We start from the raw sequence: 27306 nt of genomic DNA on the forward strand, positions 1-27306 counted from the left end.
TACACTTAAATAGAAAGGGTGCAAGAATTTTTGCTGATGCTGTCGAGGCAGAGTTAGGTGGGTTGGATAACTGCTAGTTGAGGGGACTAATAGATTAACAGTAGCCACTGGCAGAGGTGGAAGTGATTCTTGCACTGCTTCTATTGAAATGAGCAGAAGCCTGAAAAACAAGATGCAGGATATTTCAGAGACTGCTGGGAGTCATTGCGGTACAAGTAAACACATGGGTTGTGATAGGGTAGACAAGAATAGAAACAGGTGCATGTATACCTGTGTGTACACCAATGCTAGGAGTTTGGTAAATAAATTTGATGAATTTGAGGTATTGCTCAAAACATCAAAGGCAGATATTGTTGGGATATCGGAGACGTTGTGTCAAACAGATGTAAGGAATGCAGAACTGGACTTTGGGGAGTACAATGTGTATAGAAAGGATAGACAGGACAGGAGGGGAGGAGGGGTTATGCTATTAGTTAAGAAACACATAAAGTGCAAGGAAGTGAAGCCAGTCGACGTCGATGGACAGGGCAGTGTCGAGTCAGTTTGGTGTGACATAAGCATAGGGAAATCGAAATTGAGAGTAGGAGTGTGCTATAGACCTAATGACTCTGATGAGTATAATAAGATATTGTACAGGGAAATAGAGTGGGCCAGTAAATCAGAGAGTCTTATAATCGGGGATTTTAATTTCCCAGATACTGACTGGAATTTGTGGATTGGTCACTCGCACACTAGCAAGGCTTTTGTGGATTTATTGGATGATTGTTTTCTACATCAGCATGTTCGTGAGGCAACAAGAGGGAGCAATACACTTGATCTGATTTTCAGTAGTGATTCTTCATGCATTAAGAATCTGCAGATAAATGAACCACTAGGTGGCAGTGATCACAGTGTGTTGAAGTGGGATTTACTCAAGGCGGTAACTACCATCAGAGGTAAAGGGAAGGGTTTTTGTTTTCGTAAAGGCGACTATGATGGTCTGAGACAGTATTTAAATTCCATACAGTGGGACCAACTGATGATGTTACCAATAGCAAACTCAAAATGGGAAGCATTCAAGGAACTAATCTTGGAGGCTACCAGGCTTTACATACCAACTAAGAAATATTGTTCAAGGTTTAGGCCTAAATGGTTGTCAGATGAACTAATGAGACATGTGGCAGAGAAGAAAAATGCATGGGATACATACAAATTAATGGGTGACATGGAAGCCTATGATAGATATAAGTTGGTCTGTAACCAAGTCACAAAGGAGATTAGGCAGGCAAAGGCAGACTACGAAAAATCCTTGGCAAAGGATGCAAAGAAAAACAGAAAAGAGTTCTTTACCTATTTAAACTCAAGAAGGAAAGGGATGAATCAGATTGGTCCACTGGATGTTGATGGTTCAACAGTTGAGGATCCTGCTCAGGTGGCTAACAATCTAAACGAGTATTTTGCATCTACATTCACGCATGAGGAGTTATTCAGGAAGGAGAATGATGTAGGTAAAGTAAACATTGGCAGTGAGCTGGATGATTTTGTAATAACTGAGAGGAAAGTGGAGGAGAGATTTTTGAGGATAAACATAAAAAAAGGCACCTGGGGTGGATGGGATCTATCCAGTTATATTAAAGGAGGCAGCAAAGGAAGTAAGCAAACCCCTAGCCATAATTATGAGAGCTACTTTGGACTCAGGGGAGGTACCCATAGACTGGAGATGTGCAAATGTAACCCCAATTCATAAAGGAGGATCAAAGGCTGACACAAGTAATTATAGACCTGTTAGTTTAACTTCTGTTCCAGGTAAATTAATGGAGGCACTGGTTAAAGAAGCACTGCAGGATCATCTAGACAAGAATTCAGTTATAGCGCAGACGCAGCATGGTTTTGTTAAAGGCAGGTCTTGCCTGACCAATTTGATTGGATACTATGATGTAGTCACAAAAGAACTGGATGCAGCGAATAACTTTGATATTATATATTTGGATCTTAGAAAGGCTTTTGATACTGTTGCACATGGAAGACTGCTTCACAAATTGGAGCAGTGTGGCATTGGAGGCAAATTGCTGCTATGGATAAGGGGATGGTTGAGTGGCAGAAGACAGAGAGTGGTAATCAATGGACACTCCAAGTCAACGTGGACTAATGTTATTAGTGGAGTCCCTCAGGGTTCAGTGTTGGGTCCATTGTTGTTTTCGGTGTTTATGAATGATATTGATGATGGGATATCAAGTTTAATGTCCAAGTTTGAGGTGATACAAAGGTTGGCAGGGTTGTTAAGGACACCACTGACGCTATACTGCTGCAACAGGATCTGGAAAGGTTGAACAGATGGGCTGAGAGGTGGCAAATGAAGTTTAACATTGACAAATGTAAAGTACTACATATGGGAAACAGTAACTCCAGAGCAACGTATCAACTCTGCAGTACTACACTGACAGTTGTGGAGAATGAAAAGGACCTGGGGGTAATTGTGCAGGCAGATATGAAGTTCTCTGAGCAGTGCAGACGAGCTGCAAGAGTAGCTCATGGTGTCTTGTCAATGATATACAGGAATTTTTCTAGCAGGGATAAGGAGGTGATTATTCCCTTGTATAAGGCAATGGTTAGGACACATCTTGAGTACTGTATACAGGTCTGGAGGCCTCATTTCAATAAGGATGTAGAGCTGCTGGAACAGGTACAGAGAAGGGCAACAAGGTTAGTGAATGGAACAAAGGGTTGCTCTTACGAAGAAAGGCTTAAGTTTTGCAAATTACAGAGTCTGGAGACTAGGCACCAGCGAGGTGATCTGATAGAGGTGTATAAGGCTTCGAATGGTTTGAGCATGCTCAATGCCAATGGGATTCTTCATCTTGCTCAGAATAATCAGCTCAGAGGGCATAAATTCAAATTGAGGAAGGACGGATGTCGGATAGATGTGCGGAAATTTGCCTTTGGCCAGCGGGTGGTTGGTTGGTTGGTGGAACCGACTTCCATCACTTGTTGTTGAAGTTGATAGCCTAAACAAATTTAAGGCTCAACTGGACAGGTATTTCGAGCGAACGGAGGGGTGAAATGGGAGTGGTGCGTTTTTTTTGTTTTTTTTTTTGGCTGATGCTGAATAAGCTTGCTTTCTTGCATCATATGCCTCTACTAATGCTAATGCTAATGCATTGAAAAAGAGTTATATTTAAAGTAAATTAATTTCTGTTCAACCTATAGTAATCGAATTATTAGATTTAATGAGTAAATGTATACATTAGCTGGATTACAAATTACATGTAAACTTTCAAAAGTAATAAAATAGTTAACCATAAAATGTGTCGTCTTCATTTTTTTATAATGTTTTGATTAAAAAAAAATTATCACACTTAAGTATCAAAACTGTAATTTATTTATTTATTTCATTTATTATTATTATTATTATTATTATTATTTATTATTATTTTTTTTTTCATATTGTCTCTTGCAACATAAATTGGCTTCCATTATTCATAGAAAATAAAGTAGATTTTCATTCAACTTTTGCTTTTGCTTTTCTCAATTCTGTGCAGCGATGTAGCTTTGTGTACTTCTCATAGTCCATTTATGATGACGTCAAAATGCAATGATCAGGCTTTATTTTTAATGTGGTGCTGCTCTAACATGCTTCTGTAGAAAACATGTCATCCAAGAACTCTGCAAAATTCATGCCAGTTTGTGAGTGACCAACCCATAAATCTAGTTAAAATGTGGAAAGTTAAAATCCCCATTATAGGACATTCTAATTTACTGGCCTGCTCTATTTCTCTGTATAGCTGTTTGGTATACTCATCACAGTCATTAGGCCTATAACACAATTTTGTTTGATGATTGTTCAGGAAATTAATAAATGTTACTGGTTGCATATATTGACTACCTCAGCATAATTTACTACAGTAGTAAAATCATGTGTCATTCTAAAGATATCATTTCTCATATATCACCAGGTTATCTCCTATAATCGCAATTATTAGTATACAGAGAATTACAGACTATAACTAACACAAATATACATATATATATAAACACACATGTATTTTCCTTCAGCCCCATGGGATAATTTCTAAGACTAACCTGGATGGCCTAATACGCTATGTAAAAAGTTGCAGCTAATACTGTAAATTTCTACTTCTTTCAAAGGGTTTGTACTTTCTATTACCTTGCAACAAGCTGGTTATTTCTACCTCTATCACAAATGCTAGTGTTATAACTAGTCTGTCAATGAACAAGCAGTATGACATAGAGCATTTTCCTGGTGATTGAGGTACTGGTGTTCCCTGATATGATGCTAAAAGTATGTGAATTCCTCTATGGCATTCACAATCATACTACTGTTTCTTTGAAAAAATTAATAGTTGTGTCTGATACATGGTGCTTGGGAAGGATGTGACCAACTATCGATGAAGGTGTGTTTGGATATTAATGGTAAAACAGTGTATATTGTTGTACCTTAAAGAATATGAACTCAAGTTCACCACAAGGTGCAGTCTACTTTAGAAATAAAAGGATAATGGAGTGATTAGGGCACTTCAATTTTTAACGTTTTTTGATTTTTGATGGGTTGTGATTATTGATGTTTAAAAATTAATTTTAAACAAGTAATCATATAATTTTTTATAATGAAATGACATACAGAACTGATTTTCTGATCCCTTTTCAATCGTTATCTATAATATCTGCATCCACTCTCTTTTTCCTAGTTCACTAATCCTCCACTTCTTAAGGCCATGTATACCAGTGACCTTAAATTCAATTCTTGTGTTGGTAGAATTTTACACACACACACACACACACACAGTGCCTCCGTAGCCAGGTGGGAAGGAGCAGCAGTGCGTAGCATATGCTTCTTGATTAGACCAGGGTTCAAGCCCGTCACTACCAAATAGAGAAAGGTCAGGGAATGACCACCGCATATCCCGGAGCAATATGGCCTTAGTTGATATGCTCCTAAAACACACAGAGAGAGAGAGAGAGAGAGAGAGAGGGGGGGGGGGGATATTTCTGCAAAAAAAGAAATGGGTAGAAGAGGAATCAGAATGATATCAAAATTGGGCTTAAATGCTTTACAGTAAATATCAAATCATAAGCTTAAATTTTGGTCTTGATATCGTATTTCCATATCAAGTGATGCCCAAACATGAACAATATGAATGCCACAATACATTGCTCTATATATGGCTGAAGGCTTTTTTGTTATGTTATGTTATTTGGTTTTTAGGAGCATTAGCAACTAAGGCCATATTGCTCTGGGATATGTGGTGGTCATTCCCTGACCTTTCGCATCATCTGTGTTTGGTGGTGACGGGCTCGAACCCCGGGCCAATCAAGAAGCGTGTGCTACGCACTGCTGCTCCTTCCCACCTGACTATGGAGGAGCCATGACTGAAGGCTGAGAAGATACTTGTTGACATAAGACTTTAATTTCTGTACACTGCAATTTTCAGAAAATACATAACAAGGAAGTATTGCACATGTTCCAAAGAAGAAAAGTAGACAAGATTAATGAAAAATATGAAAAGTTAGTTCAGCAAGTTTCAAGTTGAACAGTGAATTGATGCAAACTAATTCAAGCAAGTGTTCAAAATTGTTTGAAACAGAAGGAAGTGCCAAGGGCATATATATTAAATAGGCATGCTGCAGAAAATGAACAAAGTAGTACAAGTATTTTATGGTTAAATGACCCAACAAAGCATGATTTTCTGCATCAACCAAAAAATAAAAAATAAATAATAATAATAATAAAACCAACCAGAACATTCATTTTATTCCGATTCCCATAAGGTAACCATCTAATTCTATTTGAACTTAGTCAGACTCAATGCCTCTAACACATTGGGAGGCTATCCCAGTGTCTAATAACTAACCATAAGAACTTCATGAGATCCAGTTTTCTGCTATTTCCTGAGATTTTTTATTTGTGGCCTCTGGTTTAGCTCTGGTTGTGGCTTGTCACCTACAAGGGAAAAAGATCTTCCTCATTCATTTTATTTAGCCCTTTCAGGGGTGCTTCATATACTGCTATCAGATTCCCTTAGATGTCTAGTTGTCAAACTTCTTGATCACCTTCTCAGCCATTATTCATGCATGCACTGCATATATATCACTCATCACTAATTCAGTCACCTTTCTTTGAACTCTCTCAAAAAGTTCTATGTCATGTTTAGGTGTGATCTACAGACCTGAGTAAAATATTCTGAATGTGTTGAAGCCTTCCTCATCACACCTGTGAATCATGTGACGTCTGTTAGGTATTAAGCACTTAAACAAACTGATGATCCTGTAAACAAATAACTGATTAAGCATACAAAAACTCACAACTAAACTGGAGGATCAGCAATGTGTCTGTGAGAACAGTTCAAAGCAATAGTACACAAGTTCTGAACAGAATGTGCACCTTTTCAAACTGGGCACGTAATGACGACAGTATTTGTTCTTTAACAAATTTCTAAAACCAGACTAAAAATTGTGTAGCTGTTCTGCATGTGGCCTTTGGGTTCCTTAAAAAAAAAAAAAAACACTGCAGGCATGGAGAGTATAGATCATACAAGCTACCTATGTAGCTTGCATGATCAAACTAATGAAAGATAACATGCTTTCAAACAATTCAAATGGCAACATATTAAGAATTCATTATAAACTTTACTTATATAAAGAAAAAATTTACAGTAGAATACACTTTATTGCTTAGCACTTTTGGCAGCAATATTCTTAATGCTACTGGTGGCTATTGTAAATTAACTTACCTAGTCTTAATATTACAATTAACATAGAAAGTTAATAGCAGCATTTAGATAAGCAATTTTTAATTCTTTAGAGTACATATGGTTTTCTTTCTCAGAGTCTTAGGTTAAAAACGGCCTTTCAAAATTAATAACTTTAATTCACAGTGTTCCTTCATTCTGTTTGTTAAGTTAGCCACTTCCTTATCTTTAGAAAACTAATTTCGTTGTGATTATGGTACATGGAAAAACAAACAGGTAAACTTCACTTGATTCTATGAAATTCCTAGCTGTATATGTTAACCATCAAAGAATTACCTTTGTAAAGCTTTAATTTTATTGGTAGACTCTTTTGCATTTACTCACTGTTTCCTTTTAAAAGCAACAGTAAACATTATTACAGTTTGTTCCAAGCAGAACAAATTAAATGCCTTACAGTTTCTAAATAAAACAACTGAAACTTAACAATGCTTACACTTGCATAAATCAACATTTTTATGAAAAATCTCGATAACTATCATCCACGTAACAAAAGAGCTGAGTAGATTCACTCAAAACATGATACGAACAAAATATAATTCGGTATTGGTATTGGTATTTTTGGGCACAAGGGCAACTAGGCCCAAAATGTGCCTGTTCTTATGACATGTTTTTATATAAAATTTGGTTCCAGTTTGTAATCATAGAAAATCATATATTTGTATCTGCTTAAGAAAGGTAAATAGTTCATTTAAATTCACATTGTTTCCAATAATATGGGCAAGTGATAGAGGCTCTTTCAGTTGTGACAGTGAAGGGAAACTATTTTTTCGGAAATAGGAATACTGCTTACAATCTAAGAGTATATGCTTGATGGTAAGTGGTAAAGCACAATGAGTGCATTGAGGTGGGACCTCCTGCTTGAGTAGATATATATGGGTTGGATGTGTACGCCCTATGCGTAATCTTGCTAGCACAACCTCTTCTTGTCTGTTTTTTCTTAAGCTAGATTTCCATAGTGCTGGTTTCTCTTTGATTTCAAGCAATTTGTTGTTCGTTTGTGACCTCCAGATTTCAGACCACTGGATTGTATTGATTTTTTTAATGTGCTTCAAATAATCTACGTATGGTACTTGGTAATGTGATGGTATTGCACTGATTGGTTGTTTGGCTGCCTGATCTGCTCTCTCATTACCTGTGATACCAGAGTGCCCTGGGATCCAGCAAAATAGCACTGCATGATTCTTACTTCGTAGGTGGTTTAAGCAGGAAAAAATTTGTTTTATGACGGGAAGCGATATTGAAAGTTTATTGTCCAAAGCGGATACTGCACTTATGGAATCTGTGTATATTATACTGCTAGTATTGTGGGACGTGTTTATATTTTCTAGGGCTAATTTTATTGCATATAATTCTGCAGTGTAACTGCTACACTCAACTGGTAATGATATTGAAAGCGTAAAAGAGGAAAAGACAGCTGCAGCACCAACAGAAGAGTCTGTTTTCGAACCGTCTGTATATATTATACAGCGTTGAGCATTGTTGAGGGCATGGCCTTTATGTAGCTGTTTAATACTTTCATATGGCAGGGATTTTTTTCCCCATTGCTGAAAATAGTTATCACAGTGAGGGAGAGTTACAGACCAGGGTGGATCAGGTACATCATTCTCTTGAAGCATATTGTCAAAGTTTATGTCCCAGGCATGTATCAATTCTTTTAATCGAATACCAGTGGGTCTATTTTCTGTAACTTTGCTGTTGTAGAACGTGATCCAATCAGGGTTTAGAAGCAATGGTCGAACAGGATGGGCTGGAAGGCTTTGAATTTTGGCTGCATAATTAAGGGGCAGCATTTTCCTTCTAAGGTGAAGTGGAGGTTCATACGCCTCTACATAACAGACTCTGGACAGGGGATGTTCTAAAGGCTCCTAGCGAAGTACGAAGGGCACTGTGTTGGATGGTGTTCAGTCTGGTTAGTGCACTTTTCCTAGCAGAGTCATAGACAACAGCTCCATAATCTAATCGGGACCTGATAAGAGCACGATACAGATGTAGGAGAGAGTATCTATCAGCACCCCATTTCATGGCAGAAATGGACCGAAGAATATTTAGTTTATTTAAGCATACAGTTCGGAGATATGTTATGTGAGAAACAAAGTTAAGTTTGGTGTCCAACATTAAACCTAGGAAACGAAGATTACTGGTGAGTGGTATCAGGTGGTTCTTTAGTCGTATTTCCGGTTCCGGATGCGGCTTGCGTTTTTTGCAGAAGTGAATTGCAACAGTTTTTTGTTCTGACATACGATATCCATTCTGCTGTGTCCAAATTTCTAGCTGATTTATGGAGAGTTGCAGCTGTCTTTCAATAGTATGAATATTTTTTGAACTGCAAGATAGAGTGAGATCATCAGCGTACATGTATAATTCAACAGTATTGGGAATGTTGTGGGTTATAGTGTTCAGCCTAAGTGAAAAAAGAGTAGCGCTAAGTATTGACCCTTGTGGGACACCTTCTTCTTGGGTATAAATACGAGAAAGTACTGTTTGATAACGAACCTGAAAAGTTCTGTTTTGGAGGAAGTTTTGAATAAATTTTGGTAAATGTCCCCGCAATCCTAGGGAATGAAGTTCTCGCAATATGCCATACCTCCAGGTTGTGTCAAAAGCCTTTTCAATTTCCAAACTTACCATTACAAGGTGTTCATTTTTCACATAAGCATTACGGATGTTAGTCTCTGCTTTCACCATGAGGTCTAAAGTGGATCTGTTTTGTCGGAATCCAAACTGATTGTTGTTTAGCAAGTTTTGAGTTTCAAGAACCCAGGTAAGTCGCCTGTGTATCATCTTTTCTAGAGTTTTACCTAGACAACTGGTGAGGGAGATTGGTCGATAATTTTGTGTGAGTGATTGATCCTTTCCTGGTTTGGGAAAGGCTAGAATAACGGAGTGATGCCAGGTGGAGGGATAGGTACCTTCAAGGAAGATCCGATTAAAGAATGTTATTAGCAATTTCAGAGCTATATTGTTTAGATGTTTCATCATTACATAATAGATTCCATCAGCTCCGGCAGTGCTATTTGGTGATCTGTTTAGTGCTGTTTGGAGTTCAAAAAGACGAAAAGGTTGATTGTAGGCTAGAGACTGGGTAGTTTGGAAATTTATCTTATATTTTTCTGCTGTGGCTTTAGTTTGTAGAAAGGAAGTATCATAAGCTGTAGTGGCGGAAGTTTTGGAGAAAGTCTCTGTAAGCTCGTTGGCTATTTCTTGTGGTGAAGATATTTCTTGTCCGTTCTTGGTAAAAATTGGAGCAGAAACCGGTAAAAATTTTCCATTTAGTTGTCGAATTTTTTTCCAAATAATTTTACTGCTAGTGTCTTTTGTGATAGAAGAGGCAAACTGTATCCATGATTCTTTTTTGGCTTGTCTTCTTATTTGCCGTGCTTTTGCCTTAAGCCTTTTAAACTGAATTAGGTTGTCGGTGGTTGGAAACTTACGGAACAGATTCCAGGCTTTATTTTTTTCTTTTTTCGCTATGGTACAAGCATCATTCCACCAGTTTTTAAGGTTTCTGTGTTTGAAAGCAGAAAACATTGGTATTGCTTTGGAAGCTGCTGCTAGTATTTGTTTGGTAATGTGCTCGGTGGCATCATCAATGGACCCTAGTTGTATCAATTGGCTATCAAAGGAGATGGAGACAGAAAACTTTTCCCAATCTGCTTTAGAAAATTTCCATAATACCCAATGATTGGGGCAAGGTGTCTGCATTGTTTGAATTCTGCATATTATTGGGAAATGATCACTGTTGTGCAGATCATTTAAAACCGTCCAATCTATAGTAGGAAGTAACTCAGGGGAGCATATAGATAGGTCAATTGCCGACATACATCCCGTGGAGAGATGAGTGTAGGTGTTATGATCAGTGTTCAGCAAAGTTAGGTTCAGTTGGTCTATGAGTTTTTCTAGCAAGTGCCCTCTATTATCCATGTAAGCAGATCCCCATAGCGGATGATGTGCATTTAGGTCACCAAGAAGACAAAAAGGAGATGGTATCTGTTTTATAAGATCTTCTAATTCTTTCAACGTGTAGATATTGTTAGGTGGAAGATACAATGAGACGAGAGTTATTGTTTTTCCCATTGCTACACGAACTGCAACGGCTTCTAAGTGGGTCTGAAGATGAATGTTTCTTGCTGGAAATTTACAATTCACTAGAATTGCAACTCCACCATGTGCATGGCTTGAACTAATTCTATCTTTTCTATAGGCTGTAAAATGTTTAATCGAATAAGTTACCTGTGGATTTAAATAAGTCTCTTGCAAGCAAATGGCTACCGGATTATATTGTGAGATCAAATCGTATATATCATCGGTATTACTGCGTAAACCTCTGCAATTCCATTGTACGATGTGCATCATTATTTGGTTTTAGAGAGGGAAGATGATTCTGTCTGTTTCTTGTAAGAGGGAGCAGTTTGCTTTTGACGATCATGTTTTATCTTATCCTTTCTTGGAAAATAAGGGCGTCCATACTCTGTACTCCCTTCTACATCATCGATACCAGTAGATGAACATCCAGTCTCCATGTTATCTTCTGCGTGAAGATCAAGGACTGTTTCTTCTTGTGCATTTACAGCTTCGCTGTCCATACTGCTTGAATTTGGTTGTTTCAATTCAGAGGCACATTGCCTTTGTGGTTTCCTTTGTAATTTATCGATTGATGTAATTTTGGATGGAACTGAGAGTGGGGTATTGTTTACTTCGTCGATTGAAACAGGTTTGTTAGTGGGCTGATCTGTCAAAAGTACAGATCGTGCCCATTCTGCAATGGATGTGTTAGGTGGGATTGACACTTCTGTTTGGGTAGCAACAGCTTGACAGTTTTGGGTAGCAGTAGCATAGCTGCGTTTTGGCATAGTTACCTTGACTTGTCTTCTTGCTTCTTGATATGATACTTTGTGTTCAATCTTAAACTTCTGTATATTTTTTTTTCCATTTTCCACAGATCACATGATTTTGAATAAGCTGGGTGATCATTCTTACAATTTGGGCACTCTGGAGATTTTGCAGTACAATCTGTTTGAGAATGATTTTTCGAACCACAATTAGGACATGTAATTTCTCCTCTGCATGTTGTTTGAGAATGACCGAATTTTTGGCATTTGAAACACCTTAAGGGATTTGGAATGTATGCCCGGACTCGGCAGTGGAGGTAGCCTGCTTTTACTGAGTTTGGTAAATTTGGTGTACTGAAGGTCAATATGATATTTCGTGTTGGAACTAGTTTATCGTCCTTCCGGATCATGATTCGCCTTGCTTGTGTTACTTTTTGTTCTTGTAATTCCGTAACTATTTCCTCTTCGGTGACGTTTAGTAGATCACACTCACTTATTACTCCTTTAGAGGAGTTCAGTGTATTATGCGGCATGACTTTAATTGGGATTCCGCTTATAGTTGACAGTTTTAATAACAGTTCAGAGTATCTTGCCTGCGTGGTTTCAATTAATAGATCTCCTGACTGAAGTCGTTTTACCATTTTTGGTGTCCCTGCTGAATTTTCAAGACATCTTTGAATGACAAAGGGAGACAAATTGCTTACTGGTTGATTCGATAATGAATGCATTATCAGAAAAGCTGGTGGTTCTGGTTTGCTAGAATCTGTTCTCATTCTTTTCGAGAGACTAGGATCATGTTCCCTTCTACGGGTGTCAGTATGTTGAGAGCCTGTTGGCTCTATTGGTGGAAATTCGTCGCAATCCATTGTTGCTCCTTTTCGCCCCGGGAGAGGAGCTTCCTTCTCCCAGGTTACAGGCCCCGCCACGTGGAGGCAGAAGCGGTGCCACCAGTGACCAAGCGATAAAAAGTTAGTGGTTAGTGTGTTACAAGAGTTACTTATATATATATATATATATATACAAAAGAAAGGTGTTTTTCCTATCTTGTAGGAGGCTTTCTTCTTTATTTATAAAGAGCCAGAAAATAAATAACTTTGAAAGTAAAAGACTAGAAATTTTAACTACTTCTTTATAGAAAATACGCTTTGAAAATCGCTTTGGAAATCGCTAGATCACTCACTTGGCACTCGGGGCCATATAATTCTGTACGCTAAGTTTAACTTCATAACCTCATTCTGCAAGCGTCTCTATTACAAGCAGTATTGACAACCAAGCAGCAGTTATTTCAATAAACATAATCAATAAACCAGATAAAACAAAGATAAAGTAGTTGATATCAATCCTTCAAAAACTCAGTCCTGTCTTATATTTTGCAAAAAAGGATTCTTTCATTCTTATGCTTATCTTCCTCCGCATATCTCTAATAGGAATTACCCTGATATCTAATTTCTCCTGGCATAAGCACATCACAAATATTGCTTCCTCTGTAACTAAAAAACTGGATTTTCTCTTTCAATCTCAGTTTCAATCTCCAAAAAGCTGCTTGCTCTGCACAAATCACAAATCCGCCTTTCTATGATCTGGGAGGGTGGGGGACACCCTGAAAACCTCTAGATTTCATTCAGGAGAGGACAGTTAAGTTAATTAATGACCCATCTCTAACAAAGTCGCTCTCCACTTTCTGTCACACAGACATTCTGTTTCTGCTGCATGCCTTTTCTATAGAAATTTCCATGGGCACTGTTCTTCTGAATTGGCTTCTATAATTTCTGCACTCTCTCTCTCTCTCTCTCTCTCTCTCTCTCTCTCTCTCTCTCTCTCTCTCTCTCTCTCTCTCTCTCTCTCTCTCGTCCAAACCAGTCTGAACACATGCCTCAACCAGCCAGCATCCTATTAATGGCCAACATTTCTTCTTCCTCATTTACTCTTTCAACTTCTGTTTTCTGGAACAACCTCCCTTCAAATGTATTTCTTGAATATTGCAATGTATAGGAATTTAAGTCCAATGTCAACAAGTATCTTCTTTCATCTTCTCAACTTTCAAACCATGTATACAACCTAAGTACTATAGGTTCTAAAACCTCTTGTGCTTGGGGTTTCATTAAAAAAAAAGTAAACTATGTAATATGAATTTTATAACATGTATTTTCATAATTTATTTCCGTAAGAAGGTTTAGAAAGTAAAATTGTGCTTAAAACAAACTCTCTCACACACGCCCGCGCATATAATTTCATTTGTCTGTATGCGAAAGAAAGGATGGTATTCATAAAACAAATTACGAAAATATGGAACTAAACTGACTTCCTGTATGAAAACTATTATATAAACAACTAAAAACAAATAATTAAATAATCAAAATAAACTGTTTCAGATATAAACATTTTTGCATTTGCACTTACCCATATAGAGGCCCATCATTACCAATAGCAGAAACCATGATAACATTATTTGCTGTTAGTTCCCACACCTAAAAAATATAAAACACAAGAAGAAATATACACAGATATTGGGGTAGGAAGGATAAACAAAATGGCTGGCTTATATTGCATATATGATTATGCTTATTGCTTATATGATGCAAGAAAGCAAGCTTATGCAGCATCAGCAAAAAAAAAAAAAAAAAACCACTCCCATTTCACCCCTCCATTCGTTCGTAATACCTGTCCAGCTGAGCAGTAAATTTATTTAGGCTATTAACTTCCACAACAAGGGAAGGAAGTCTCTTCCACCAACCAACTACCCGCTGGCTAAAGGCAAATTACTGCATATCTATCCTACATCTGTCTTTCCTCAATTTGAATTTATGCCCTTTCAGGTGATTATTCTGAGCAAGAGGAAGAATCCCATCGGCATTGAGCATGTTCAAACCATTCAAGGCTTTATACACATGTATTAGATCGCCTCACCGGTGCCTAGTCTCCAGACACTGTAATTTGCAAAACTTAAGCCTTTCTTCGTAAGAGCAACCCTTTGTTCCATTCACTAATCTTGTTGCCCTTCTCTGTACTCGTTCCAGCAACTCTACATCCTTATTCAAATGAGGCCTCAAGATTTGTATACAGTATTCAAGGTGTGGCCCGACCATTGCCTTATACAAGGGAATAATCACCTCCTTATCCCTGCTAGAAAAATTCCTGTATATCATTGACAAGACACCATGAGCTACTCTTGCAGCCCGTCTGCATTGCTCAGAAAACTTCATATCTGCCTGCACAATTACCCCCAGGTCCTTTTCATTCTCTACCACTGTCAGTGTAGTACAACAGAGTTGATATGTTGCTCTGGGATTACTGTTTCCCATATGTAGTACTTTACATTTATCAATGTTAAACTTCGTTTGCCACTTCTCAGCCCATCTGTTCAACCTTTCCAGATCCTGCTGCAGCAGCATAGTGTCAGTAGTGTCCTTAACAACCTGCCAACCTTTATATCGTCTGCAAACTTGGACATTAAGCTTGATATACCATCATCAATATCATTTATAAATACAGAAAACAATAATGGACACAACACTGAACCCTGATGGACTCCACTAATAACATTAGTCCACGATGAGCAGTGTCCATTGATTACTACACTCTGTCTTCTCCCCCTCAACCATCCCTTTATCCATAGCAGCAATTTGCCTCCAATGCCACACTGCTCCAATTTGTGAAGCAGTCTTCCATGTGCAACAGTATCAAAAGCCTTTCTAAGATCCAAATATACAATATCAAAGTTATTCCCTGTATCCAGTTCTTTTGTGACTGCATCATAGTATCCAATCAAGGTCACAATACAAAACCATGCTGTGTCCAAGCTATAACTGAAGACTTGTCTAGATAATCCTACAGTGCATCTTTAACCAGTGCCTCCATTAATTTTCCTGGAACAGAAGTTAAACTCACAGGTCTATAATTACTTGTGTCAGCCTTTGATCCTCCTTTGTGAATTGGGGTTACATTTGCACATCTCCAGTCTATGGGTACCTCCACTGAGTCCAAACAAGCTCTCATAATTATGGCTAAGAGTTTGCTTACTTCCTTTGCTGCCTCCGTTAATATAACTAGATAGATCCCATCCACCCCGGGTGCCTTTTTTATGTTTATCCTCAACAATTTCTCCTCCACTTTCCTCTCAGTTATTACAAAATCATCTAGCTCACTGCCAGAGTTTACTTCACCTCTGGCATTCCCCTTCCTGAATAACTCCTCATGTGTGAATGTAGATGCAAAATACTCGTTTAGTTTGTTAGCCACCTGAGCAGGATCCTCAACTGTTGAATCATCAATATCCAGTGGACCAATCTCATTCATCCCTTTCCTTCTAGAGTTTACATAGGTAAAGAACTCTTTTCTGTTTTTCTTTGCATCCTTTGCCAAGGATTTCTCATAATCTGCCTTTGCTTGCCTAATCTCCTTTGTCACTTGGTTACAGACCAGCTTATATCTATCATAGGTTTCCATGTCACCCAATAATTTATATGTATCCCATGCATTTTTCTTCTCTGCCATATGTCTCATTTAGGCCTAAACCTTGAACAATATTTCTTTGTTAGTATGTAAAGCCTAGTAGCTTCCAAGATAAGTTCTTTGAATGCTTCCCATTTTGAATTTGCTGTTGGTAACATCATCAGTTGGTCCCACTGTATAGAATTTAAATACTGTCTCAGACCATTGCAGTCGTCTTTACGAAAGCAAAAACCCTTCTCTTTACCCCTGATAGTAGTTACCTCTTTGAGTAAATCCCACTTCAGCACACTGTGATCACTGTCACCTAGTGGTTCCTTTATCTGCAGATTCTTAATGCATGAAGAATCACTACTGATAATCAAATCAAGAGTATTACTCCCTCTAGTTGCCTCCCGAACATGCTAATGTAGAAAACAATCATCCAATAAATCCACAAAAGCCTTGCTAGTGTGTGAATGACCAACCCACAAATTCCAGTCAATATCTGGGAAATTAAAATCCCCCATTATAAGACTTTCTGATTTACTGGCCCCCTCTATTTCCCTGGACAGTTTCTTATTATACTCATCAGAGTCATTAGGCCTATAGCACACTCCTACTCTCAATTTTGATCTCCCAATGCTTATGTCACACCAAACTGACTCCACACTGCACTGTCCAGCGATGTCGACTGGCTTCACTTCCTTGGATTTTGTGTGTTTCTTAACTAATAGCATAACCCGTCCTCCTTTCCTATCCTTTCTGTACACATTGTACTCCCCAAATTCCAGTTCTGCATTCCTTATATCTGTGTGACACCACATCTCTGATATCCCAACAATATCTGCCTTTGATGTTTTGAGCAATACCTCACATTCATCAAATTTATTTACCCAACTCCTAGCATTGGTGTACACCAAGTATACATGCACTTGTTCCTATTCTTAGCTACCCTAAAACAACCCATGTGTTTACTTGTACCGCAATGACTCCCAGCAGTCTCTGAAATATCCTGCATCTTGTTTTCCAGGCTGCTGCTCATTCCAATAGAAGCAGTGCAAGAATCAATTTCACCTCTGCCAGTGGCTACTGTTAATCTATTAGTGCTTGTATCCCCCCCAAGCTAGCAGTTTTCTGACCCATCTAACTCTGCCTCGATAGCATCAGCAAATATTCTTGCACACTTTCTATTCAAACGTATCCTATCCCTGTAGAAGCGAGAAGAGAGAAATTCACTTTAAAGTAGTAGCAAAAAAAAAAAAGCGCATATAACTCTTATGATATTACAAAAAATGATTAATGCTAAATCAGGTAATATAAATGAGTATAAACTTAACTCTATAAATAGAATATACAATATGTAGGCATTGTTGTAAATATAGTACCTCTGAAAAGTAAATCTGATACCTACCAATGTTCTATTCTGTTCTTTACTCAAAGAACTTAATAGCACGTTGACCCAATTTTGGTTGTAATGAATGTTTAAATATGCAGTGGTAGTGTGATCCACTCTTCCTTTAAACCATTTGTGAACACTACTAATAAAGGGTATCATTTTGCATTGCTATTGTAATTTCTTCTATAAGTCAAACGCACCATTTGTGGTATGTATGCAGACCGTGTAACGGGCAGCTGGATATAATGCCACAGGATACGCCTTTGTATGTGTTAGGTCCAGAGAGAAAGAGAGAGAGAGAGACAGAGGAAATTAAGTGCGAGTTTAGCATTTTTTTTGGACGAATTTGCATGCTTAAAGCAAAGATTGTTTTTTTTTTTTTTTTTTGATTTGGTAGTTGTTGGCGCATCGGCTTCTGTGGCCATATTGCACCTCCCAAGTTTTTTTTTTTTTTTTTTTTTTTGCAGTACTTTGATCCAAGCCCGAAGCGGGAATCGAACCCGCGACCTTTGGGTTGCCGGGCAGGTACTTTACCCACTCGGCTAGCCCGGTCGGCCCTTAAAGCAAAGAGTCACTGCCCCTAAAGAAATTAAATCCCCAGACTCATCAAGCACTCAGATGTCCAACTTAATGTTTGAGCCAACCTTTACGCATCTAGCAGCCTGACAGAATTAACACAAGCAGGACACATTTGTCCCAAATGTATTAGTTACTTTTACTTATTAAGTTATTATTATTTGAGAGAGAGAGAGAGAGAGAGAGAGAGAGAGAGAGAGAGAGAGGTAGAAAGGAATCACCAAGAGAAGAATGATATCAAGCTCAGGACCCTGGGTTTGCTAAGCCCGTACTCACCATATATGAGCCCCTGGAGCAAGGATATGGGAAATAGTAATCACAGCAGAACACAATGCACAAAAGCAAGCTTATACAGTATCAGCCAAAAAAAAAAAAATTTCCATTTCACTAATCCACTTCCTCCAACAGTTTCTCTGGATTTTCCATGAATTTCTTCTGAACATAGCCCATCTATTAACTTGTTCTTGAACAAGTTCATGATGACTCCCGGCAGTTCATGAAATCGCCATTCCAATAGAAGCAGAGCAAGAATCACTTTCAACTCTGCCTGTGGCTATTGCTAATCTCTTAATCTGTTTCCCCCAAAGCTAGCAGTTTCCCACCCACCTTACATCTACAAATATTCTTGCACCCTTTCAATTTAAGAGTATCTCATCCCCATTGCAGCAGTCACTTCTGTTAACAAGCACAACGCTGAGAAAAAATTCTACCCTGTGAGCTTAACTTGTCCAGGGCCAAACTGATTGACAAGGCTCTCATCATATACTCTTTCCTACTGTGTCTGGGCAGACACAATAGGAGGGAGTATATGATGAAAGCATGAATTAGGGTTCAAATTTAACCCTAATTCATGACTTTTTTTCAACAGTGACCTGTATTTGTTAAATAAGTCTGCAGATCTCCTACTGTCATCAGTGCCAACATCTACAACGATATCACCTTTTGTGCCCTTAACATACGATATCTGCTCTACAACATCATCATCAAGTTTTGCCCCGGGCTGACATACCCTGGTCTTATTACACCTATTCTTTCTGCACAATATATTTCCAGTTTCCCTGACAATAGAGTTACCAACAACTCGTTGCTATTTGACCAGCATATTCTGCTCTGGAGATTACCACTGTGTTCCTGATGATCAAGTGCAAGCTCACGTGTTGATGAGCCCCCCCCCCCCCCCCCAATTTAAATCCTTTGAGGGTACCCCCTGTTCTTCAAGCTCTCATGAAGACCCATAACAATGCTGAGTTGGTGCATAACATCTTCACAATCTTTAAATCAAGCACACACACAAAGACACCCCCCCCTTGGCATTATCATGCCAAGTTACCAACAATTCATTCCTATTAGACCAACACATTCTGCTTTGGGGATTACCACTGTGTTGCATGATGATCAAGTGCAAGCTCATGTATTGATGGGGCCCCCTAATTAAATCCTTTGAGAGTACTCCCCCTGTTCTTAAAGCTCTCACATAAAGGCCCATAACAATGCTGAGTTGGTGCATAACATCCTCACAATCTTTAAATCAAGCACACACAAATAGTGGGTGCTAACTCTCTTTAAAAGTTACAGCTGTGAATTACAAGCTCCAAAAAAGCGATGTGTTTGCTATTTTATTTACCTAATTGTTATTTTAATATTGTACTTTATAAGCAGCCTTATAGTTCTAGTTACGCTGGTTATTTTTAATTCAGATAACAAGAGTTTTTGTAGATTACTATTTAATATAAGTAAAACCGTTGTTTCATTCAAATCTTGCAGCCACTGTTTTTGTATAGAGTGGTAGGGAATTCAAATTTTTAATTGTGGTAATTAGGTAGCACTAACGTAAAAATATATAGCGTAATACACATCACTGCATTTAGGATTCTATTAGATAGTGTAGTATTGACAATTAATTAATTAAATTTTATGATCTAATTAATTTAAAATATCATGCCCCGACTAGAGCAGAAAAGCAATGGCCACAAAGTGGCAAGAGTGCTGTGACTCGGGGAAGAACTGAGGGCGGACGATTCTCCAACACATCACAGCCTTAAAAAATATGCAATTTATGATATGTTTGCCGAACTCTCTGGCAAATCTCTGCAAAAGCAAAAATAAGAGTAGGAGTGTGTTATAGGCCTAATGGCTCGAATGAGTACAACGAACAATTGTACAGAGAAATAGAGTGAGTTACTAAATCAGAATGTCTTATAATGGGGGATTATAACTTCCCAGATTTTGACGAACTTGTGGGTTGGTCACTAGCACACCAGTAAGACTTTTGTGGATTTATTGGATGATTGTTTTCTGCAAGAACATGTTTGAGAGGGTAATACTTTTGATCTGGTAATCAGCAGTAATCATTCGTGTATTAAGAATTTGCAGATAAAGGAACCACTAGGTGGCAGTAGTCATAGTGTACTGATGTGGGATTTACTTAAAGATATAATTACCATTAGAGGTAAAGGAAAGGGGTTTTGCTTCCGTAAATGTGACTACAGTGGTCTCAGAGAGTTTTTCAATTCTGTACATTGGGATAAACTGATGATGTTACCAACAGCAAATTCTAGGTCGGAAGCATTCAGGGAATTAATCGTGGAAGCTACTAAAAGTTTCACACCTATTAAGAAATATTGTTCAAGGTTTAGGCCTAAATAGTTGTCAAATGAACTAATGAGACTCGAGGTAGAGAAGAAAAATGCATGCAATGCATATAAATTATCAGGCAACACAGAAGCTTATGGCAGATATAACCACTCTGTAATCAATTCATAAGAGGTTAGGCAGACAAAGGCAGATTACGAGAAATCTTTGGCAAAGGATGCTAAGATAAACAGCAAGTATTTCTTTACTTATATAAACTCTAAAAGGATGTGGATGAATCTGATTGATCCACTTGATATCGATGGTTCGACTGTTGATGATCCTGCTCAGATAGCAAACAAACTGAATGAGTATTTTGCATCTACATTCACACATGAGGAGCTATTAAGTTTTGAAAATGCCAGAAGGTTATCAAATTGTAGCAGGGTGCTTAATGATTTTGTAATAACTCAGAATAAAGTGGAGGAAAAATTGTTGAAGTTAAACATAAAAAAGGCACCTGGGGTGGATGGGATCTATCAAGTTACATTAAAGGAGGCAGCAAAGGAAGTAAGCAAACCCTTAGCCATAATTATGAGAGCATCCTTGGATTCAGGAGAGGTCCCCACAGACTGGAGATGTGCAAATGTATCCCCAATTCACAAAGGGGGATCGAAGGGTGACACAAGTAATTACAGACCAATTAGTTTAACTTCTGTTCTGGGTAAAATAATGGAATCCCTGGTTAAAGATGCATTGCAAGATAATCTAGACAAGACTGCAGCAATAATTCAGACACAGCATGGGTTTGTTAAGGAAAAGTCTTGTCTGACAAATTTGATTGGTTATTATGATGTGGTTACAAAGGAACTGGATGCAAAAAATAATTTTGATATCATATATTTAGATTTTAGGAAATCTTTTGACACTGTTGGCATGGAAGACTACTGTACAAATTGGAGCAGAATGGTATTAGGGGTAAATTGCTACAATGTATAAAAGAATGGTTGGGTGGGAGAAGACAGAAGGTGGTAATCAATGGGTGCTGCTCTTCGTGGACTAATGTTATTAATGGAGTCCCTCAGGGTTCGATGTTGGGTCCACTGTTGTTTTGTATATTTATCAATGATATTGATGAAGGAATATCAGGCTTAGTGTCAAAGTTTGCAGATTATACAAAGGTTGGCAGGGTTGTTAATGACATCAATGGCAGTTTGCTACTGCAAGAGGATCTAGAAAAGTTGAGCAGATGGGCTGAGAGGTGGCAAATGAAATTTTAACATTGGCAAATGCGAAGTACTGCATATGGGTAGAAGTAACCCAGAGATACATACCAACTGGTACTACACTTAATGTGATAGAAAATGAAAAAGACCTGGGAGTAATTGTGCAGTCAGATATTAAGTTTTCTGAGCAATGCAGACAGGCTGCCAGGGCAGGTCATGGGGTTTTGTCAAGGATATACAGGAATTTTGGTAGCAGGGAAAAGTAGGTGATTGCTCCTGTGTATAAGGCAATGGTCATGCCACACCTTGAGTACTGCATACAGGTCTGGAGGCCTCATTTTAGGAAGGATGTAGATTTGCTTGAGCATGTACAGAGAAGGGCAACCAGATTGGTGAAGGGAATGAAGGGATCCTCTTACCAGGAGAGGCTGAAGTTCTGCAAATTGCAGTGGCTGGAGACTAGGCACCTGCGAGGTCATCTGATTGAGGTGTATTAGGCCTTGAATGAGTTGAGCATTCCTGAATTCTGATGGGATTCTTCCACTTTTTCAGATTACGAACCTAAGGGGGCATAAATTCAAATTGAGGAAAGACAGATTTAGAATAGATGTGCGGAAATTTGCCTTTAGCCAGCAGGTGGTTAATTGCTGGAACAAACTTCCATCTGTTGTTGTGGAAGTTGATAGGTTAAATAAATTTAAGGAGGAACTGGACAAACATTTAGAGTGAATTGTTTTGTAAATATTTTTTTTTTTTTTTTGTTTGGCTGATGCTGCATAAGCTCATACACTTGCTTTCTTGCATCACATGACACTACTACTGCAACTGCATCCCACTTGGCATTACCATGTCCCGTTCGTGATAGCTCAACAAATATCAAACAAACAGTACATTTCATAAAGCTGTGATTCAGAGGACAACCAGCCCCCAACCCAGTTCCCCCTGAGCCATTGCACTTCCACTACCTTCAGTCTTTTGCTTTGTAGCTCTGGTCTGAGGCATGATTTTTGTCTAATTCAATATAATTAAAAATACTACACTAAACTTATATCTTAACGCAATGATAAAACTATGCACAGGTTATACTACGGAGTTCACATTATTGAATATATATATATATTTTAATATCAAGCTTACAGTATAAGTACAGATAACCCTCATATAACACGGTGGTTAGGTTACTAATCTAGTGTAGTGTAGTGTAGTGTAGTGTAGTGTAGTGCGAAACCGTGTAATACAGGACTAAGAACAAATGTCTTACAAATTTGATGCATATACATTCATTTAATGAATGATGTACATTCATTTAATTTTCTTCCTCTTCGTCACTGCTAAGCACAATCAAACAACAACATATTCTCTGTTGCAAAATATCTTAACCTTCTGAACTTTATTCTGCAGCATCTAGATCTCATGTATCTTCTGCTCTCTTTACAAAATCAGTAATCCAGTTTTGTTTGCTTTTGCTTGATAGATCTTTGTAAATTTCATGGTATGGAGCTAAGCATTTTTAAAGCTCCCTTTTGAACTTTGTGCTCCTTTCAGTCAAAGGATCTGCATTCAAAAAATAAGATTCTAATTGCTCAGGTGAGTTTATGCTTTTTTGTGTAAAATTTGGATCTTCGAAATTTTCATCTGCACTATCATCCTCTGAATTGATTTGGTTCACGTCCAATGCCATTTCCACCATATCTGCTTAGCCAGCCTCTCTTTTCACCAGTAATTCTTGAACATCTTCAGTAATCATACCATCAAAACCTTGCCCTCCTACCAACTTACCAGGTTCTACTATCACACCGATTCTGTTTTCTGCTGGTTCAACCTTATTTCCTGAATGAACTGAATCGGGCCATACATTTTTCCAACATGTATTTAATATTGATGGTTTAACTTCTTTGAGTGATAAAGTTATGATTCCGATATAGTCCACAATTGAAAAATGTTTCCTTGCCTCCATCAACTCAATATTTTCGGAATCAATTTTTTCCAATATCCATTGTAATGATTTTATGATGTAATGAATTTTAAAGGTAGATATAATGTCTTGATCTAATGGCTGAATTAAATAAGTTGTATTAGGTAGTAGGAACATTACTTCAATGTTTGGATGACATAAATCTTTTGAATGGCCTGTGCATTATCCAATAGTAAAAAAATTTGAAATCTAGATTTTTCAACTTGAAATGGTTTTCCACAGCTGACACAAAACAATTTAGAAGCCATTCTTTAAATAAATTGGCAGTTACCCAAGATTTTTGATGTGAAACATCCTCAACCGAGTAAATCTGATCGGTAACAAAAATGTCTGAACCGAGTAAATCTGATCAGTCACAAAAATGCAATGTGTAAAAATAAAAATTACAATATTTCACCTCTGGCGGAAGCCAGAGGTGAAATATTGTAATTTTTATTGTTGCAGTCATACTTCCGAAAGCTGCCACTTGATTGTCACCATTCAAGTGGCAACAATCAAATGGATAATTATGTTATTGGCTTGGATTTAACTAAGCTATTCCAAGCCAAGGATGTTTCGCATAAAACTATCTACATGCATGCTCAGCATACACACCATTTTTTTCTATTTCTTTTCCAATATACCGGTAACATGCTTTTATTTACTTTTTTTTTATGTGAACCCCAAACAAGAGGTATTAGAACCTATAGAACTTAGTACCATGCTTGGGTTGGAGGTTGAGAAGACGAAAGAAGATATTTGTTGACATTGGACTTGAACTTCTGTAGATTGTAATTTTCAGGAAATACGTATGAAGGAAGGTTGTTCCAGAAAACGGCAGTTAAATGAATAAATGAGGAAGTTGAAAAGTTGGTTCTGTGGGTTTGAAGTTGGACAGTAAATGGATGTTGGCTGGTGGCGGCACGTGTTCGGACTGTTTTGAAAGAGAGAGCGGGAATTATAGAAGCCAATTCAGAAGAACAGTGCCCATGGAAGTATCTGTAGAAGAGGCATGCAGCAGAAACAGTACGTCTATGAGAAAGCGAGTGGAGAGACTCTGTTAGAGATGAATCATTAATTAACCTAACTGCCCTCTTCTGAATGGAATCAAGAAGCCTGAGAGAGGTTTTGGGGGCACCACCCCAGATGTGGGAACAATATTCCATGGCAGGGCGGATTTGCGATTTATACAGAGTGAGCAGCTGTTTGGAAGAAAAGTAACGCCGAGAGCGAAAGAGAAAACCAAGTTTTTTAGATGCAGAGGAAGCAATATTTGTAATGTGCTTGTGCCAAGAGAGATTAGAAGTCAGGGTAATCCCCAAAAGAAATATATCATTTTGCATAGAAATCGGAGTGTCACTAAAGATAAGCATAGGAGCAGAAGAATCCTTTTTGCGAGATATAAGACAAGACTGAGTTTTAGAAGGGTTGAAATCAACTAAGTTGTCTTTGCCCCACTGGAGAATTACCTGAAGATCGGCATTTAAGGAATTGGCAGCAGATTTTCGAGAACTTGAAGCTGATTGAGCAGGACAAGGTTTCTCAAAATGGAAAGTTGAATGCAATGTGCTATCATCGGCAAAACTATGGATAGGATTTCCAGTCAATGGAAGAAGGTCATTGATATACAAGAGGAAAAGAGTGGGGGAAAGAACTGAACCTTGGGGGACACCGGCATTAGTGGAGAAGTTAGAAGACAGAGAGCCATCTACCATCACCCTCAGTGAGCGATCAGAGAGAAAACTGGATAACCAATTACTAAAAACAGTTGGCAAACCATAAGATGGAAGCTTGTTTAGAAGACCTTTATGCCAAACACGATCAAAAGCCTTTGAGATGTCGAGAGCAACTACTTGTGTTTCCCCGAACCTTTCCATTGAATTAGTCCATAAATGGGTAACATAAGCCAGAATATCACCAGTGGATCGACACTGACAGAATCCATACTGGCGATCGTTGATCAGACGGAAGGTTTCTAGGTAGTTTAAGAGTTGGCGGTTAATTGATTTCTCCATTACTTTAGAAAGAGTAGAAGTAATTGCAATGGGACGATAATTGGATGGGAGGGATTTGTCACCCTTTTTAGGAACTGGCTGGATATGAGCAAATTTCCGAGCAGAAGGAAAAACACCTTTGGAATAAGAAAGTGAAAAAAAAGGCAACAAAGAATAGGAGTAAGTTCAGGAGCACAGGTTTTGAGAACAAGGGGAGAAATACCATCCGGACCTGGAGCTTTCTTAGCATCAAGATTCATCAAAATCCTTCTGATATCCTTTTGACGGAAGACCACAGGAGGCATTGAATGGAGCGTGTTAGGAATGGTGGGAGGTGTTTTACCAAGATCATTAATACATGAGCTGGAAGAAAAATGGGATGCTAGCAGGTCAGCTTTATCCTTGGCTGAAGTGACAACAGAACCATCTGGTTTGGACAGAGGTGGGAGCAGAGATGGGCAAAAGTTGCGGCCAATAGCTTTGGCAAGAGACCAGAATGCTCGGCTACCATTAGGGCAAGAAGCAAGTTTTCTACTCTTAGCCTGTTCAAACTCTAGTTTGGACTGATTAATAACTGCTTTACAATTGTTGCGAGCTTTGGTGTAGGCAGAAAATGAAACTGAAGAATTAGAAACAAGCCAATTACGATATGCAACATTCTTCTCTTGGACAGCCTTAGCACATTTATTGGAAAACCAAGGTTTAGATAAAGGACGAGATTTTAAAGTGGAGTGTGGGATAAAGGATTCCATTCCTGCAAGAATAATTTCACTGACACGATCTGCGCAAACGTTAACATCAGAAGTTTTGAAACAGTAATCAGACCAAGGAAAAGAAGAAAATAAATCTCGCAGGTCATCCCATTTTGCATTCTTGTAATGCCAAACAATACGAGGTTGGGAATAGCCATGAGATAAAGGTTCCATTGGAGAAGAGACAATCACCAAGTTGTGATCTGAAGTGCCTAAAGGACCTCTCACTTCGACCTTGTACTTAGAAGGGTTGTTTGTGAGAAAAAGATCAAGCGTATTGGCTGTATGATTAGGATTGTCCGGTATTCTTGTAGGAAAATGAACAATCTGTGCTAGGTCATTAGTAATTGCAAAAGCCTCAGCATCTCGACCTGCTTGGTCGGTGTGACTAGAAAATGGAAGCCAGCTGGAGTTGTGAACGTTAAAATCACCAAGGAAAATTACCTCACTGTTAGGAAAGTTAGACTGGAGAAAGTCAAGTTGCAAAGAGAGGAAGTCAAAGAGCTCCAAGTGATTAGTGGAGTTGGGAGAACGGTAGAGACAACAGATGAATTTGACACAATGAGGTAGAGAGATTTTAAGCCAGAGAAGATCAAAGGGAGGAGATTCCAAATTGCCAAGTCTCTGACAGGGAATATCAGAACGGACATATGCACAAATACCACCTTTGAGGCGAAAGGAATCATACAGCAAATAATTTGGACATCTGAGATGAGAAGTAGTTGAATCAACTGATAACTGTTCTGTATATCCTCAATATCCTGAAATCTCTTTCCTTTGGGGGCAGTTTTCACCTTGGGAAAGAGGAAGTCCCAGATGCTAGATAGGAGT

At 38.3% G+C, this 27306-nt stretch overlaps 1 protein-coding gene across 3 annotated transcripts in view; it reads right to left on the minus strand.

Moving 5' to 3' along the window:
- The window catches only part of S1P (membrane-bound transcription factor site-1 protease), a 680544-nt gene that overhangs the window by 409400 nt on the left and 243838 nt on the right, over nucleotides 1-27306 (minus strand). For all 3 annotated transcript variants that reach the window (XM_090381734.1, XM_090381736.1, XM_090381735.1), the window contains exon 10: nucleotides 13976-14043. In XM_090381734.1, the coding sequence (XP_090237860.1) occupies nucleotides 13976-14043 (68 nt within the window). The remainder of the gene's footprint in view (nucleotides 1-13975; nucleotides 14044-27306) is intronic.

This window comes from Mastigoproctus giganteus, chromosome 9, assembly GCF_048544385.1.
Source record: "Mastigoproctus giganteus isolate SK-2022 chromosome 9, ASM4854438v1, whole genome shotgun sequence".
In the NCBI taxonomy this organism is placed as follows: domain Eukaryota; kingdom Metazoa; phylum Arthropoda; class Arachnida; order Uropygi; family Thelyphonidae; genus Mastigoproctus; species Mastigoproctus giganteus.